General features: G+C 43.9%; 1 protein-coding gene across 10 annotated transcripts in view; it reads left to right on the forward strand.

Moving 5' to 3' along the window:
* Nucleotides 1-19820, forward strand: part of LOC141047087 (uncharacterized) — a 503667-nt gene that overhangs the window by 347610 nt on the left and 136237 nt on the right. For 9 of the 10 annotated variants that reach the window (XM_073542037.1, XM_073542039.1, XM_073542036.1 and 6 more), the window contains one exon: nucleotides 15287-15375. In XM_073542037.1, the coding sequence (XP_073398138.1) occupies nucleotides 15287-15375 (89 nt within the window). The remainder of the gene's footprint in view (nucleotides 1-15286; nucleotides 15376-19820) is intronic. The other variant, XM_073542046.1, reaches the window with a different exon arrangement.

Raw genomic sequence — 19820 nt, forward strand, 5'->3', positions numbered from 1 at the left:
CGACAGTAGGACAGTCATCTTCCAGGGTTCCAGGACTGTCATCATGGCTTGGGAAAACATAGAGGGGCTATTTTGTGCCCTGTGAGGCATCATAGTCCAAGTATATTGCCGACTCTCATGTGTGAACACAAACAGGTACTGGCTTGCAGCATGTAGGGGGTAAACTGAAGAAGGCATCGGGCCAGGTCAATCACTGTAAACCATAGTGGGGTCCAGTACTGTGTCTTCATTGACAGCACACAAGTCATGTATCATGGAGAACTTAATGGGAATAATTGCAGATTGTGAAATGGACGATGGGTATTACAGTTTCCTTGATAGCAGTGCTCCTGGCTTCAGTTCCACAGTCTGGACTTTGAGCCTGCCGATCTCTTCCGGGCCTCGTGCCCGTAGTGAGTCTGGGATCAGGGCCATCAGTTCAACGTGTACATGATGTACAGGTATGTCCTGTAAAGCGAAGAGACCATATACTTCTGCAGCGGGTAAGTCAATGTCCCTGATTACGTTTCTGGCTGCATAGAGACCCACCAGGAATTTGAGAGGAGAATCCCCAACCTCTATCTGGGCGAGAGGTGTTGTTTCTTTCTTGTATTTTTGTGGGCTGTAAGAGTATATGTACTTTCATGGGTAAGTACATTCTACATGGAGGTTGTCGGGCTCAAGAGCTAGTCGCATCCTTGGCAAAAGGGAATATCCTGCTGTAATTTGAGCGAGCCTTTCTAAAACTGTCCATGAGGCAGAGTGTGTCTTCTGTATTTGACTCATATGCCATTTTGACTCATCCTTTTGTAAAATGGCATGGGATCTTGCACTGGGTCTGGCAAGCTGCTCACTAGGGTATCTATCACCTGATATCTCGAGGAGTTCTTGTGTGGGTAGATTGTGCACGAGAGTCTAAGCTTTGATGCTTAAAAGATGATGATGATGTCCCCTCACCATATAGCGATGGATGCTGTAGACTATCAGTCTGAGCTTATTGATTCACGTCTTCCCTGATGTGCTTGGTCATGTATCTCCATGTCATGTTCATCTTTCTCTTCATTATTCTTTTCATAGGCTGAATTAATTAATGGAGCTATAGTGGATGCTGGACAGGATGTAGCATAAGGTGTGCCATCTATATAGATAGTTGGAAAGAAGGTAGGGCTATTTGGGTTGGTCATCTAACAGTTAGAACAAGTCTCACGATATTCTGCATTTGACATCTGGCACATGTCCAGCTATCGGGAATGTATATAGGAGGTATTAATGACTGCAATGCAGATGTTGCAACTGACACTTTTCCCGTAGACGCCTGCTTGGCATAAAATCCAGGAACCTTGTCATACTCCTTTCCCCATCTCTTTCTTCTAACTTTCCTTACCATCTTATAAAATGCTTCAGGGTCCTGTAAGACCTCAAAGTACCTGAGGCTGGGACTCTGCTCTCTACTCATTAACACATTCTTCCGTTCCTTCTTATCTAATCCTCTTCCCTTCGAGATCGGAGGTTTCTTAACATACATTTTCTTTCTTCGCTCCGCTATGATTCGTTTTTGTCTTATAGGTGTTGACTGACTACTCCCACCCATTCTATCATCTGTATTCTGAGTGTGTCTGAGGGACATGTGTGTCTTATCTCTTGAGACAAGTTCAGTTAGATATGTGAACAGTTGGATATGTGACTGTGAAAGCTGTATGTACTCCTTATGTCCGAGTAAAGGGGTCTTCAGTGATATTGTGATGTCCCGCTGAGGACTCTCAATTCTGAATATTTTGTGATGTCTTGCTATCTTGAACACAGTGATATAGGGAGTACCACCAGGGTATTTCACAATTCTTGTGTATCCAGAAACTGCGCAGTCTAACAATACCAGATAAATTACTAGAATATCTGTTTCCGTAACACCTTTGCTTTAAAAAACATTTCAATCCTGTCTCACAGAAAAATGCAGTGACGTTAGTAAAACATTAACTAAAAAGTAACAATGGACTTTGATCTCACACTACCAGAGATATCTGTACAAATTAAAGCAATTACCATTCAAGGAATTCTCTCTCCATGAATAAGTTAAGAATAATAAGAATAAGAATAAAGTTGATCCTTCTACAATGTGACAGCCCTTTAGATATTTGTAGACAGCTATTAAGTCTCCTCTCAGTCTTCTCTTTTGCAAACTAAACATTCCCAAATCCTGCAACCTTTCCTCATAAGACAGGGTTTGCAGACCGGTCACCATTCTGGTCGCTCTTTTCTGAACTTGCTCCAGTTTGTTGATGTATTTTTTAAAATGTGGTGCGGCACCATCGACGTAGCCAGTTGTTCACCTGCAGAATCTTATTCCACCTCCTTGTTCCATGGCCATCCACTGGGAGGATGGAAGAGAAGACCACCTGCGCTCCCAGTTCTTTCACTTTCTTGCCTAAGTCTTCAAAGTCTCTGCAGATGGTTTCCAGGTCGTTTCTTGCAGTGTCATTTGTCCCCACATGTAGTAGCAGGAATGGGTAGTCATCTGTAGGTCTGAAGAGTCCTGATATCCTGTCAGACACATCTTTAATTTTTGCACCTGGAAGACAGCACATTTCTCTTGAAGTTATATCCAGTCTGCAGATAGCGGCCTCTGTTCCTCTCAACAGGGAATCCCCCATGACCACCACTCTCCGTTTCTTCTTCACAACATTTTTCTTTCTCCATCCAGGAGGACTCTGAAGGCGTACAAGGTTGCTGTTTGTTGGCAAAGTCTTATCCTGATGTATTTCTTCATCATTTTCCTGCGTGAGAGCCTGGCACTGGTTTCTGAGCAGTATGGGTGCTGACTGCCTCCTGATCCTCCTGCTTCTCTGGGTCACATGTCTCCATTCCTCTGTTTCTTCAGGTGCACTTCGAATTTCTTCTCTTTCTGTAACATGAAGAGATAATTCTGCTCTGTCCAAGAACTCTTCACTTTCCTTAATGATCTTCAACGTAGCTAACCTCTCTTCGAGATTTTGCAACTTTTCCTCCAACAGGGACACAAGCTTGCATTTGTGGCATGTGAAGTTTGGCTTTTCCACTGGTAAATCTGTGAACATGTAGCAAGAAATGCAGCTCACCAAATGGCTCCTGGCCTCTTCCATCTTGAGACTTCTTAAAAACGATGAAAGATGAGCCAAAATTCGATAGGCGCGCGGTTTTTCCGATTTCCTCTTTTCAGCTGCAACGGCCAAACCCCAGTGATCGTTGAGCTCGCGGAGACTCTTCACTTATCCCAGAAGGCACTGGGAATATGCAAATGATCTCCTCAAGACTCTTCCCCTAAAGTCTGTGCACAGCAAGGGCAGGACATGAGACTATTTTGAGTAGTCCCGTAATCGTTAACGTATCCCTTCACTGTTCTTGTTACCAAGGCAACTAGAGCTGACCTTTGTCACTGTAGAAAGCGGCAGTACTGTTAATGATCAACTTTGCTTCTGTACTTAATATCACAGTGAGGGGGGTTTAGCAATCGCCTCTTTCCTTTTGTAAAATATATATATATATATATATATATATATATATATATATATATATATAATACAGTATATATATCTGCCGTGTCAGTCACGTCACCAACCCCAATTTGTACTAAGGGGCGTATGGCCGGACGTGAGCACCTGTGTATGTGTAAATAGTTTCTTCGACCGTCTAAGGTCGGAACCAGGGCGATTGCCCCATAAAACACCCCCCTCCGTACTCCGTACTGTATTATTCTAGTAGCCCTAGTGCAGTATGGGATGGCTTTTCCAACAGATACTAGACACACCTTCTCGATTGGCTAGGTTAGTCAATGTGCACAAATACAGACAATTAAAGAATTATACATATCTGACCGGGTTCGTAGGCTCAGGACTTTCAGATGTGGTCAGTTGAATGTTCAGAGAAGACAGACGACTATCTCATCCCAGCCCGGACGTGAATACAGAAGGGTAGGTGAGATTATATATTTTCTCACCTGGTTTTTGGGCTGCAGTCCCATCCCTCTGAAGACATCCGTCCTGGGAGGAGATGTTTTTGCGGCTGTGATCGTCTGGGTGATCGTCGAGCCCCACGTTGGGCGCCACTGTTGAAGTTGTCCCACTAGGGTGAGACCCTTCCTAATTGTCTGCTTTCAAATTGCAATGTGTTCCAGCCGGGAAATCAGACACAAATGCAAGCAATTGTATCAAAATGATTTCTGGTTTATTAGCTGGAAAATGCAGAGTATTTATGCAGAAAACAAAGTACACCATATCTAGCTAATAGGTTTGATTTGGCCAACACTGTTTGATTTCTGTGAGAAGCGACAGCTGTGGAGCTTGATACTCGCTGGTACATTGCAGTTTCCATTCATTAATCACATCATCCTTGCTGATGGTCAGCTTATTGACAAGAATTAAATTAAAGAACAAGTAGGCACTTAATACAAGTTCAGTAAAAGCAATCATTATACATTTCATTTTGATATATATTCATATGCCATATATTCTCCCCTTAACAGTTTTTAATGTGTAAACTATGCTATACATACCTGTAATCCGGTGATACGTTACCCTTTATCACCTTTGTCCAATCACGTCTAATCCATACTGGGCCTGAGACCGTCTGAGCCTGCCTCCTGATATATAGACCTACGTTTTTAATGTGTAAACTATGCTATACATACCTGTTATCCTGTGATACGGTACCCTTTCTCACCTTTGTCCAATCATGTCTAATCCATACTGGGCCTGAGACCGTCTGAGCCTGCCTCCTGATCTATAGACATAAGTTTTTAATGCGTAAACTATGCTACATATATATGTGTTACCCGGTGAAACTGTACCCTTTATCAACTTTCTAGAATCTTGTCAAATCCATACTGGGCCTGAGAACGGCTGCCGAGCTGTTAAGCAAGCTACAGCAACTGTGGTTTGGACACGTAATTTTTTGCATTTTTTCAGGAATTCCGGTTAGGCCTAATTCAGGAATTGCGGTTGACCTGCACTTACTGGGAAATCATCATTCGCGGGGAATAATTGGAATCACAGATCCCCATCACTAACGGTCTTCTGCTGGTTATCTGCACCTGTAAGCGACAAAAGCTGGTCCTTTCAGTGTAGCGCGCATGCAGTCCCGTACATGTAACGCCATGATAGACCATGATAGTGCCAGAGCCTCGCGTATCCCTCTAGTAAGCTTGAAGCGTACCGCGGGGGCATGCCGGAGTCTCGTTCGTTAACGGAATAAAGCTGACAACTTGCTAGCACAACTACAAATGGACATACCACACCACACACACAATCGACAATGCTTTCAATATGTGCATCTTTTCTTGAGGTGGCATGGTTGTGGTTTCCCGGGTGGATTCCAATTAAGCCGCAGGCTCCACTCCTTGTGGTGCCCTTTTGGACATTCCTTTAAGGTTCAGCTTTGCAATCATACTGCCCCCGGAAAGCAAACACTTTGCCTTCATGGACACTGTTTGGAGGTTCGTGGGAATAACGCCGCCCGATCGCCAGTTGGCATAATTTATTGGTGGGAAGTCCGACGGTATATGATTGTGTTCGATTTCAGAATTTTTTTTTTTTTTTTGGTTGGTATTTTACATTTTTATTCCAGCCTTTCTTGACTTCATAAGGGAATGACAAGCCTATATCTGTAAATATATGCAAAACACAAGCCGCAGAGACACCACCACATGTTTCTCAACGCAAGCAATGACTAGGCAGACCTTTCCCCGGGAGGGTACAACCACGGGAAGGGCACGGGAAAGACCTGGCTAGTCATTGCTTGCGTTGAGAAACATGTGGTGATGTCTCCGCGGCTTGTGTTTTGCATGTATTTACATATTTCCCATAAGGGAGGGGGCATTGCCCTAGATTCACTGCGTTGAGAAACATGTGATGGTGTCTTCGCAGTGTTGGATGTTGATCTCCATGAGTTCATTCATCCTCATTTTTCACAGTCTTCTACTAGGCATTGCTCCTACTGGCCAGTTTCCTACTCCACACTGATGAGGGGCAATACCCCGAAACAGCTGTCTGTGGATGGATACCATGTTTTGGCATAGGTGGTTTCCTTCATTGGAGACTGCCCTTCCCGTGGTTGTTCCCTCCTGGGGAAAGACCTGGCTAGTCATTGCTTGCGTTGAGAAACATGTGGTGGTGTCTCCACGGCTTGTGTTTTGCATATATTTACATATTTCCCATAAGGGTGGGGGCATTGCCCTAGAATCACTGCGTTGAGAAAAATGTGATGGTGTCTCCACAGTGTTGGATGTTGATCTCCATGAATTCATTCATCCTCATTTTTCAAAGCCTATATCTGTGTCTCCTCCACCTCCTCCTTTTACTCCTCCACCTCTTTTCTAAATGTAGTTGCCCTTTTCCATATGTAATTTTTGTCTTCTGAGCATTTTCTCTGCTTTGGGACACCTTTTAAGAAGTTTTGTAATTGTTTTCTATGTGTTTGTATGTGTTTGTGTTTGCCTGCCATTGTTTTCAATGGGGTTCGACGAACATTCGACAAACTTGCCTCCTGTGTGATGAACCAAAACACTAGCGTGGTGGCTCAACACTACTCCTGATATATAGACATACATTGTTAATGTTTAAACTATGCTATATATACCTGCTATCTGATGATACTGTACACTTTGTCTACTTTTTATATTCTTGTCTAATCCATACTGAGCCTGTGAGCGTCTCTGTGTGACTGATGGAATATATATGGAGATTGACAATTATCCTTTGACTGAATAGAGCTGTACATTTCTGATGCAGTGCCATATATCTGATGCTATTTTGTGACTATTTTGTGCAAAATTTTGAAGTTTGATGGAAGAGGCCGCGGACGTGGGCGCGGGGGGCCAGCTGGTGATGATGGTGGTGGTACATCTGCTGGTAGTGGCAAAAGCACAATAGCAGCTAAGGCAGGAGGTGTTGAGCCTGCGTCATGGTCTGGCTCCGGAACGCCTGGAATGATACCTTTTCTGGGAGTAGGTTAACCACTTTTAAAGGTGGATCATGAGGAACTGGTTTTGGCTTACATTGCCGAAACAGACTCCATCAAATATGCCCGCCTCTTCTGGAGTTTCAAAAAATGCAAGCACGGAGTGGTCAAGTACTGGCTCCTGGTCAGGAAGAACCCCTTTACTTGTGTCCTGCACCCCCACCCAAACTAAATGAGGCAGCAGGCCACACTTCACATTAGTCCATGTAGCTCTTTCTATCATACCATGCCTGGGTTATCAAGTCAAATCGTGAATTCCCCAGTCCAAGATGAATCTGACATGGAGTGTGGGTGGCCAGCCAGGGCAGTGGGGTTAATTGGTACTGGGTCAGTGTCTCACAGGGACGTGTCATGGTGGTGGTGACCCGTTCCGTGGCCCTGGGTGTCCATGCAAAGGGGTGAATTACGTTTATAGGTGAATGATACGTGACGCCACCTCTGGTTTCTGTTTAGATTGACCAGCGCTGCAGTGTCGCTTCTGTGGGACAGATGTTGTGGTGCAGCTAAGATGTAGAAGACCTGCACAGGTAGGGCAATAGTCGCAGGGCAGATGAAGGAGTTGGGAGATGGTGTGCAGTGCAGGATGTAGCTGAGCCGTGCGCCAGGCGCAGGAGAAAGATGACAGACACAGTCGTGCAGTTCCTTACCTGTACTTGGTAGGTGCTGTCCAGGACCCAGAGTACAGATGGAGAAGGAGTTGGTCAGCCTGGAAGCCAATTTGGATTTCTCTCTCTGCAGATAGGTAGTGTGGCCTCCGTTCTAGCGCTTATCTGAGGTACTCGCAGTGCTGAGTTCAATGAAGTTCCCCCTGTTAACTCTCTTTTGGAACTTTCTCGTATGGCTGGCAGCCGTAGCCTTTTCCTTCTGGCTCACACACGTCGATGCTGGGGCCTCCGAGCCTCAGTTGGGTACAGAGCATTTACAGCTGCTACTTCCTCCGGATTCTGCTGCAGGAACGTCAGTGTCCCTACAAACTCAGAGACCGGAATCCGGACTATGCGCTCCAGCTACGAGTGAGCCTTAACTCTGCTCATCCTCCAGCATCCCTTCTTACGTCCACACACTTTCCCTTCCCTGCACAGAATGGCCTAACTTACCTTCTCCCGACCACAGAGAGCAGCTCCTCAGCAGTCATGTTCAGAGGTCTCCCTGCTGGCGTGGAGTGGGAAATGTGTTGTGTGTTGGTTTAACTGCTAGAGAGATCCTTCGTTGCTCCCAAGCATGACATCACACTCCCTAGGAGGAAGGTAATGCCACTGTGGCGACCGTACTCCTGGGGACACCACAAGTGCACTGATGCCCAGCCACTGCTAGATGATTCTTCTGGTACATTGACCCAGACCACTACATTCCCCTCACACTCTACACAGCCAGAATCTGACCCAGAGGAAACTCAGGTTCCCCTTCCCGCAAACTATACCACCTTACACGGTGACAAAGAGGAAGGTGCAGATGAAAGTGCAGGTTCCTTGAGCTGGTGGGGGGCATACTCATGGGCGACGCCACTGGCACAGGGCCCCTCATAGTACGCAAAAGTGTCTCTGCCGGTGGGACCCCCACCCGCCGTCAGACACACCGCCACACACCGCCGTACTGTTAGAGGGGCCCTGTGCCACTGCCATCGCCAACAAGTGGGCCCCCCTGCTTGCTCAGGATCACAGCACTTGCAAAGTTGAAATACTTACCTCTCCTTCGCCCATAAAACAGTGGAGCTTCATCCATGGGGACCAACATATACTGTAGCATTATGTGGAGCTCATCATATACTGTTTCAAACATTATATGGGACCAATGATTCTGTATGGAGAAATATATGGGCCTCATTACTCTGTATAGCGCACTATGCGGTGGCCATAATACTGTATGGAGTAATATACTGTCCATTTTTGGAGCTATTAAAAATGGATATCAGTCATGAGATGTAAAAAGTGAAGTATTTTTCATTCTACTATGCCGCTATTTCTCTGCGGTATTGGAGCATCATGAGTTGTGCTATGTGTTAAAGGAGCGCTCTTTGGCCCAGGGCACATGAAAACCTGGAGCCAGCCCTACCCCCCCCCCACAGATTTAGACAAATAACCCCCATTTTTCAATGCGTAACTAGTATTATGAAGTAAATTAAGGTCGAAAAGCTTCAGTAATCAGAATTGATGTTTTTGGCATTCAAAAGGTCACTGTAGGTGTGTTTCCTGTCCTCCACTCCCTGCCGACTTTGCTTCCCCATTGACTTGCATTGGGTTTCATGTTTCAGTCGGCCTTCAACTTTTCACGATAATCGGCCGATTTCGTTCGACCCGACTTTTGCGAAAGTCAGGTTTCACGAAACCCGACTTGACCCGAAAAAAGGCAAAGTCGCTCATCTCTACTGGATAGCTGAAATCTCCCATGACAACTATGTCATAGTTTTTGGAGAACTTGGCCATTTGATGCATAAAGAGCTCATCCATATCTTCAGCTTGCACAGGCGGCCTGTAGTAAATGCCTAAAATGGTGCCCTTTCCATTGTTCTGTCCTTGTATTCTTACACAAACAGTTTCCACAGAACTCCCTGTCTCTGAAGCTTCAATCTCTGTGCAGACATACGGTTTCTAACATACAATGCGACACCTCCTCCTCGTTTATCAAGTCTGTTTTTTGCAAATAAGTTGTATCCTTCTAGTCTTGTATTCCAATCATGTGTATTGTCCCACCAAGTCTCAGTGATTCCAATGACATCATATTTCTTTTCCTGTGTTAGTAGTTCCAATTCTCCTTGTTTGTTGCCCATGCTTTGTGCATTAGTATAGAAACATTTTAGTTTGTGATTGGTTTCTCTTTCTCCAATATTTGTATTATTTAGATTCTTTTGTCTTTGTTCTTCCTTTCCACTTCTAATAGCAGAGTTCTCAATAGCATTTGTCAGGTGTATGGCTTTTTCTGGCCTTTTGCTTCCCTTCCTATGTTGTTCTAGTAGCTCGAACAATGTGGGAAGGGAAGCAAAAGGCCAGAAAAAGCCTTTATCCTATACGGCTGCCTTTTCAGCGATTGTGTGAGGATGTGGCTGCAGCACATGCAGATACCGCAGCCTCCGGTTAGCTATCTGAGTCCTCAGTTTCTCCTCTAGTGTGGGGCCAGTCCCCTACTACGACCTGGTCCCTCCACCCGACTGCTGTCGGCATGGATTCGGGTGCCATGGATGGACTCCTCTCTTATCGTGCCCCTAGGACTCCTTCCTTCTCTCCTATATTCTCTCACGCTATGCTAGTGTAGGGACGTGCTCCTCTCTCCTTCAGTCCCTGGCACCAACTGTCTACTTCCTTCCAACTGACTCCTGTTTCTATGACAACTCCCTCTGACTCTTCCCCTTCTACTTTCCCCACCCACACACTCTACCTAGCTCCTCCCGGGCCCTGAGAGGTACAGTGTTGGATGTAAATGTGTGGGTTCTGCATAGTGCCCCCTCCTTACCTGAGAGTGGAGTACCACCTCTAGCTGAGGTGCAGTACCTCAGTGGCGACTGAACCCTCAGGGGCGCCACAGATTCACTCCACATCATAAATTCCATTATGTTTTTGATCCTAAGGAATTTGGATTACTGCACAATATCTCCTGAAATTAGGGGTGCTAATACTTTCTCTACTCTTCTGGTCATGACTCATAGTAGCGCCAATGGTCCACCATAAATGAGTGCAAGTCTGGTTTAGTGTTGGAGTTCTCCCCTCGCACATGCATTGTTGTTGCGGATGTAGCATAATTTTTATACTGTCTTTTTTTACCTGTTCATTCTGTATGATAGTTTGATTGTGGTGGGATTGGCCTGCCTCACTTATGTGAGTCTGCAACTCCCTGATAGTCTTAAAAAAAGCTCTCCATGGCCTTTTCCAAATGCCTAAGGCTGGTTTCACACTTGCATTTTTTTGCACTGTATTTTAGCGCTAAAAAATGCATGCGCTTTTTTCCCTATATTTTGCATGAGATGCGCTTATGTGCGCATACACATGCGTTTGTATGCATTTTTACGCACATGCGTTTTTTTGTGGTGTGCGCTCGGGCGCACAAAATGCATCCTGTTGCATTTTTGGGGCGTCCGACTTGCCTAAAAAAACGCATGCGCGCGGATTGCGTTTTTTACAGCAAGACACCCATTGTAAGTCTATGGGTGCGCATACATGCGCATTGGCATGCTCATGTATGCGGTTTTTTGCGCATGCGTTTTTTTGTTGACCATTGGTTAGACAATGGAAATTAGGGGTTTGGGTTAGAGTTAGGGTTAGTTAAGGGGGGTTAGGGTTAGGGTTTGGGTTAGGGTTAGCATGGCTTGGTTAAGGGTTAGGGTTTAGGGTTAGTTAGGGGTTAGGGTTTGGGTTAGGGTTAAGTAGGGTTTGGTTAAGGGTTAGGGTTAGTATGGTTTGGTTAGGGGTTAGGGTTAGTATGATTTGGTTAAGGGTTAGGATTAGGGTTAGTAAAGTCATGGTTTGTGTAATCCTAACCCTATCTTGATTTTTTTGGTGAGGCCAACTAATGTTGGAAAAAACCGCAAACGCGGTAAAAACGCATACAAACGCATAAAAACGCTGCGTTTTTTTTCATGCATGCGCATAAAAATGCTTGAAAAAAACGCAGCATTTGTATATGTTTGTATGCGTTTTTTCCATGCGTTTTTTTGCGGGAAAAACGCGCTGCAAAAAAAAAGCAAGTGTGAAAGTATCCTAAGATCTAAATTTAAAATGAACCTGCCAGCAGCATTGTGCATCGTTATCTGCAAACAGTATCAGGTCAGCGACATTATACTGATTGCATTGATACCTGGTGAAGAAATTCGTTTTGTGGTTGTTGTTTAATCTTTATTTGTAGTTTTCAGTTAATGAGATTCTCGTGCTCTGGGGTGGGGCTGTGGGCGTGGTTGTGGGTGGGGCTTTGTGGGGCTCTGAGTACATATGGATCTATATTGGCTTATGACAGGTCTACAATCTTGGAATCAGTGAGTGGGCCTGTATATAGGGCTACTCACTGTGCTGTTTGGTGACATGGTGTGTATCACACTCAACATGTACAAGAGGAAGCGAAGGAAAGAGTTTTCTCAGGAGATTAGAAAGAAAATTATAGACAAACATGTTAAAGATAAAAGTTATAAGACCATCTTCAAGCAGCTTGATGATCCTGTGACTACAGTTGCACATATTATTCAGAAATGTAAGCTTCACGGGACTGTAGCCAACCTCTCTGGACATGGACGTAGGAGGAGAATTGATGACAAATTAAAGAGACGGATAATACGAATGGTAAATAAAGAGCCCAGAAAAACTTAGGAGATTAAAGGCGAACTTCAAGCTCAAGGAACATCAGTGTAAGGGTACCGTTACACTTAGCGATGCACCAGCGATCCCGACAACAATACGGATCGCTGGTGCATCGCTAAGTGGTCGCTAGTGAGCTGCCACACAGGAAGATCTCACCAGTTACATAGCAGGGGTCGTCACAAAATCGGTGACGTTACAGCGATATTACTAGCGATATCACTATGTGTAATGGGCCCCTAAGATTGCACCATCTGTAGTTGTATGAGCCAAAGTGGACTTCATTGGAGTCAACCAAGGAGGACACCATTGTTGAAAAAAAATCATAAAAAAGCCAGACTGGAATTTGCCAAACTACATGTTGACAAGCCATAAAACTTCTGGGAGAATTTCCTATGGACAGACGAGGCAAAAATGGAACTTTTTGGCAAGGCTCCTCATCTCTATGTTCACAGTCAGATTAATGAAGAATATCAAGAAAAGAACACTGTCCCTACTGTGAAACATGGAGGAGACTATATTATGTTCTGGGGCTGCTTTGCTGCATATCTGGCACAGGGTGTCTAGAATCTTTGCAGGGTACAATGAAATCTCATGATTATTAAGGGATTCTAGAGGTAAATGTGCTACCCAGTGTCAGAAAGCTTGGTCACAGTCACAGGTCATTGGTCCTGCAACAGAATAATGACCCAAAACACACCGCAAAAAACACCCAAGAATGGCTAAGAGGAAAACATTGGACTATTCTGAAGTGGCCTTCTATGAGTCCTGACCTAAATCCAATTATACGCGGTTATACAGCTTGGGTCACTTGACAATAATATTCCATAGACCTGCCACCGGCCGGGGCAGCATCTGGTGTACACTATTGTTAAACATACTTAGCCCCATGAAGCCTCCGGAATCCTTAGTTACATGCTGATACATAGGGACTTATGGAGGTCAGTGCCAGGAGCTCACAGAACCTAGTTACTTTGTATCAGCCACCTGATACATTATAAACAAACTCCACCCACTCCCTTCAGGCCGGAAGGCTTCTACAGCATTGCCGTGTGTCTCTGGTGGCGGTCTCAGCGTGATGAGACATCGGACTCCACCCACCGGCGCCGCGTGTGTCTCAACGCTGACATGGATGGACACCTCCGTGCCCACTACAGACAAATAGCGCCACCCTTCCTTGACACAGGCAGGACACAGTGCACCCAGCTTTCCTAACGACAGCAAGATTAGTGCACCCAGCTCTTCTAGCTACCAGCTACCAAAACCCTGGTAATAGTTTGAGCCTCTATGTCTAATTATATGCAATAACATTAATACACATGTGGTGGCAGTCTGGTACATGTATTGTATAAGTACACTGCGGCTCTGGACACAGTGCACCCAGCTTTCCTGACGTTAGCAGGATCAGTGCACCCAGCTTTTCTAGCAACCTATACCCAAAGTAGTAGTTGTAGCTTCTGTGAATAACTACACGCATACGCATTAACATCTTTATACATGTGGTGGTATTTTGACATTTATTTCAGGAGTACACTGCTACTTTTGTGAAATTACGGACACCCTCTCGCAGTGGGATTTTACTTCTAGCGTTAGTATTGTTGTATACTTACCGCAAAATCCTGCAGGAGGACACCTTTCCTCCTATTTCTGAGCGCTGTTTGGAATATACACTTGTCCTTTATTTATTACTTATTTACTTGTCACAGAGACCAAATTCCTTGGTGTTATCATCTCTCATGATCTTAAATGGGGGAAAAACGTGGATGCTGTTATAAGAAAAGCACAACAGAGGATGTTCTTCCTGCGTCAGCTGAAAAGATATGGTTTGTCTAAGAATCTGCTGATCTTATTCTTTAATGCTGTCATCAGATCTGTGATTTGTTCCTCTCTGATAGTCTGGTATGGGGGAGCCACTGCGCATGACAAACTCCGCTTACAAAGGACTTTCAGAACAGCAGAGAGAATTATAGGTTCCCCCCTGCCTAAAATCCAGGATCTTTATGATAAGAGTATTCGATCCCACGCATTGAAAATTTCATCCGATCCCTCTCACCCGGGACACTCCTCATTCCAACTACTCCCTTCAGGACGTCGCTTCAGAGTCCCCAAATGCAGCACCAACCGCCATATGAACAGCTTCTATCCACTCTCTGTTCAACAATTAAATCGTCATGTGTAGACTATATACTGTATCTGTCTTGTTAGATGTTACTTGTTGTATCTGTTGTTATATATTATGTTGCCTCTTTGCCACAAAGAATTCCTTGTATATATGTAATATGTACTTGGCGATAATAAATTTGATTTGATTGATTGATTTGATTTATTATCACTTTTGTCAGATTCAAGTTATTTCTGTGACCATTGTGGGATTTTCTGTCATTAAATGAGGGGTACCAACAATTTTGACCACGTGTGTAGGAGGAGTGAATATTTTGACTCCACAGACACTTTCCGGAAGTTAGCACGTAGTGGATGCTGGAGAGTGAAAATTACACATTTGCCATTTTATTACCCCACACATAGTGCCCAGATTGTGCTCCAGGAGACACACACCATAAATTAGGTGGATTCTTCTCACTATAATATTGCTAAATACAGGGATCCTAAATGTTATTTGCGCACACTGCAAGGCTCAGAAGTGAGAGCGGATATTGCTGGATTGGTTTATAGAAACCTTGTTGCTTTTCAACAGCCTTTGAGCCACTAATAGTGTGGGAACCTCTGATTTTCAATTGACAGATGATGGGCCTGAGTGGGGACTTGTTTTTTGTGAGATGAGAATTGGTATTATGTTCGCCTACATAGCATTGATTGTTCACTCTTGCCTCCCAAATATCGAATAAAAAGAAACTAAACAGTTGAACACCATGCACTACTGCTTCATCCTATAAGGTTTTCTATTAGACTGTGAACTGTCATTGTCTTGGTAAATAATGTTTTTTACATAGCTTGCTATTTTTATGGACAGTTTATGTAGAAATGTTAAAAAATATAAAACGCAAGGATATTTTATTAAAAATTTATAATTTTTTTTATCTTAGCAGATGACTGTACCAGGAGATCACAAGGACAGCTGACATCCTCAATTTTTAAATCTGATGATCTTGAGATCCTACAAGATACAAGTGAAGTGAGTGCTATTACTCCAGATATACCACCATCCATTCACAGCAAAGATCTGTCATCTGATCCTTTGAAAGACGTCCCATCTTCTGATTCATTACTGACTACTAAGGAAAATCAAAGTCACAAAAGAGGCATTAAAAAGCAAACTGCTCCTAAAGCAAATAAGTCATTTTCATGTTCAGAATGTGGGAAACGTTTTAAATATAAATCTGATCTTGTTAGACACCAGAGAGCTCACACTGGAGAGAAACCTTTTTCATGTTCAGAATGCGGGAAATGTTTTAAGCAGAAATCAGATCTTGTTAGTCACCAGAGAACTCACACAGGGGAGAAACCTTTTTCCTGTTCAGAATGTGGTAAATGTTTTAACCGGAAAGAGCATCTTGTTACTCACCAGAGAACGCACACAGAGGAGAAGCCTTTTTCATGTTCAGAATGTGGGAAAAATTTTGCACAGAAATCAAATTTTGTTATTCACCAGAGAATTCACACAGGGGAGAAGCCTTTTTCATGTTCAGAATGTGGGAAATGTTTTAGTCAGAAACTGTCTCTTGTTACACACCAAATAACTCACACTGGGGAGAAGCCTTTTTGCTGTTCAGTATGTGGGAAATATTTTTCACAGAAATCACATTTTGTTACTCACCAGAGAATTCACACAGGGGAGAAGCCTTTTTCCTGTTCAGAATGTGGGAAATGTTTTAACCGGAAAGAACATCTTGTTAATCACCAGAGAACTCACACAGAGGAGAAGCCTTTTTCATGTTCAGAATGTGGGAAATGTTTTAAAAAGAAATCCGATCTTGTTAGTCACCAGAGAACTCACACAGGGGAGAAGCCTTTTTCCTGTTCAGAATGTGGGAAATGTTTTAACCGAAAAGAGCATCTTGTTAGTCACCAGAGAACTCACACAGAAGAGAAGCCTTTTTCATGTTCAGAATGTGGGAAATGTTTTAAACAGAAATCAGATCTTGTTAGTCACCAGAGAATTCACACAGGGGAGAAGCCGTTTTCCTGTTCAGAATGCGGGAAATGTTTTAGTCACAGACTGACTCTTGTTACACACCAAATAACTCACACTGGGGAGAAGCCTTTTTCCTGTTCAGAATGTGGGAAATGTTTTAACCAGAAAGCACATCTTATTAGACATCAGAGCAGTCACACAGGGGAGAAGCCTTTTTCCTGTTCAGAATGTGGGAAATGTTTTAACCGGAAAGAGCATCTTGTTAAACACCATAGAACTCACACAGAGGAGAAGCCTTTTACCTGTTCAGAATGTGGGAAATGTTTTAACCGGAAATCGATTCTTTTTAGACATCAGATTAGTCACACAGAAGAGAAGCCTTTTTCATTTTCTTAATGTGGGAAATTTTTTACTTGGAAATCAGCTGTTAATAAACATCAGCGATGTTACATAGGGGAGAAGCCTTATTTATGTTCATAATGTTGGAATAGTTTTAAGCAAAATTGGATCTTCGTAAAAGGGTTGTCTCTAGTCATTCCTCACATTTGCTGACAAAAGGATAAAGTTAAAACAAAAGGACTTCCGGGAGGTGGAGCCAAGGAATGGCCACTTTTAGAAGACCTCCCTGCTGGCCTTCTCTCATCCGTGGCCATCTCTTCGTTTGTGAGCGGAGAAAGAGCGTTAATCAACGGGGGGGAATACCTGGACTGGGGGCTCGTCTGTCGGGTCTGCCTCTCTAGGCTCCGGGCACAGGAGACGCTGTGCAGCCTGATACCTGCCGTGTGCGAACGATGAAGATAGAGGGACACTCTGGCACTTGATCCTCTTGCTCCTAGATTAGAAGACAGGGAAGCAGTCCCGAGATAACTAGCAAACACCCCCTGGGGGAAAAAAACAAACATTGAAGCCCTGAATATCTGGCCGTTATCGCATCTGGGCCTGAAGGAGGTGAGTGCAGTGGCAATAGCAGAAGGGTTAACTACAACAGATGCCATCTCCCTGCCACTCACAGCCCTCAGCAGCATCTCTGCTCTACATGCTGGCTATGAGCTGCATTGTTTTTAGTTACTGATCATCCCTCAGAGGTGACAGAAGCAATAAAGCACTCAAGGTCTATCTGATAGGGGATTAACCCCTGAGGCCCCTCTACAGAGCTTAATTAAATCCGCCTAAGAAGTCACATTACCTCCGGGGATTACCTCCGAGACCAGACATAATACAGGACCTAGAGGACAGTTGATATTAATTTTATTAACCCCTTAGCAGCGGTTTAACCAGGTGAAGTCCTCACTCAGTGGCACATTAATTTGTTTACAACTTAGAGGTTTATATTAGTCCTCTCTGACTTTCAGTGTTATTTAACCTCTATAAATAAAGGACAACAGCAAGAGATTAATAGTCTGTATGCTCCATATAGGAGTTACATGCTGCACAGCAGATTCTAATGTAACATTTCTTAACTGAGACTTCACAGCCTTCTATCTTTTCACCATTGCCACTGGGTATGGATAAATTTGTGGGCAAACTAACTAAAGGAGGTCAGGCCTGGTCTCAAAACCAACAAGACTCATCCTCGCCTAAGTCTGCATCTGATACCAGTAGCGAGACTTCTCATTCAATAGTGGATGCCATCATGGAAGCCTTATGCCCGAAATAGATTCTAGATTTGCCACTCTTCAAACCTCAATATATGCTATAATATCACAAGTTAATAGGGCACTAGCCTGGATGAGGTCGAACAATGTATCTCTGATTTGGAGGATGTTACCAGGGAAATGGCAGAACGTCTAAAGGGAAAAGCATAAAATCGTCACAGAGCTTCAATCCAAAGTGGACGATTTAGAAAACCAATCTAGATGCAATAACCTGAAACTGATAGGACTACCGGAGTCCATACATCCCTCTAAATTACTAAAATTAACATCTGAGTAGCTGCTGGAAGCCTTGGACATTCACCTAACATCGGGTTCAATGGCGGTTGAGAGAATAGGCCTGCGGAAGGGAAAAGACAACGACAGACCCAGACCGGTGATATTCAAGATCCTTGACTTTCAAGAGAAAATTCATTTACTCACTGCTTACAGGAAGAAAGCGCACCTATCCTACAAAGGGCACAAAGTTCTGATGTTTCAGGACTATTCGGCCATGGTGATGACCAGACGCAGGGCCTTCAACCCGGTGTGTAAGTTGCTGGCTGACAAAAACATCAGGTTCGGCCTACAATATCCTACGATTCTGCACTTTAACCTACCTGGGAAACGCTGGGCTTTTGATGACCCGGTGATGGCTCTGGAGGTTGTCCGGGAAACTTTCAAACCACCGTGAGCAAGATCCAGAGTGGCTTACTCAGTGACAATACCATGAATCACATAAGGTGATGTCAACTGACATCTATTTGTTATGTTGTTGTTTTTTGCTGTATTTTTACTTCTGCGTCTAACGTTAGGATGCGAGTTTAAGGGAATTGTTGAATATGGCACACAGTTACAAATTTTGTGGGAGGGGGAGGTTTTTTCGGGAGAGGGTCCCTGCATTCGACTTCAGGTAATCAACAATCCAAGGATTCTAATGCCTACTCGCTGGTATGGGCAGGGATTCCATTATTATGTAACGGTTACATCTAATCATATTTCTCGCACTTGAGTGGGTTAATGGTAGATATCAATATGTAAAAAAATGGCCATGGTGACATCTCTCCTTTGGTGTTCCTGGAATGTCAATAGCCTAAATTCCCGGTCAAAACGAAAAAAAAATTAAATTGCATCGAGATAATTTTTATATTGTACTTTTGCAGGAGACACACTGGGTGAAGGGCAACCATCCGGTGTTTTCCAGCCAAAAATTTGTTATGTGAAGAAGCTTCTTTTACTAAAAAACAGAGGGGTGTCGCTATTATGATAAACAGGAATATTGGCCATGAGATAGTGGATGTGTTAGAAGATCCTTCAGGGAGGTTTGTCTGCGTTAAGACAGTTATAGAGGGGACGACCTACAGTGTAATTAATATTTATGCGTAAAATTCGTCGGATCCGCACTTTCAGGCTAATGTGCTAAAACAGATCAGGGGTTGGGACACCTCCCATATGATTGTGGGTGGCAATTTTAATGAGGTGCATGACATCGAGATGGATAGATCTAGTTCTCAATCTCCTCATATGCCTACTCAAGGGAGACTAATACAATCTATTTTAGATCATCCTGGGTTGTTGGATGTTTGGAGAGTGCAACACCCTGTTGAGAGAGATTACTCACACTATTCACATGTTCACAACTCCCATGCTAGAATTGATTACTGGTTGTTGGTCCCCTCACTCATGCCAAGAGTCACACATACCAAAATTCTGGATGTGCATATCTCAGATCATGCACCGATAACGTTCAGCCTAAAACTAACTAAAGGCCCTTTTACATTTAGCGATGCACCAGCGATCCAACCAGCGATCCGACCCGGTCAGGATCGCTGGTGCATCGCTAAATGATCGCTA

Source organism: Dendrobates tinctorius, unplaced genomic scaffold (genome assembly GCF_039654945.1).
Source record: "Dendrobates tinctorius isolate UK_male_01 unplaced genomic scaffold, ASM3965494v1 ptg000126l, whole genome shotgun sequence".
NCBI lineage: Eukaryota > Metazoa > Chordata > Amphibia > Anura > Dendrobatidae > Dendrobates > Dendrobates tinctorius.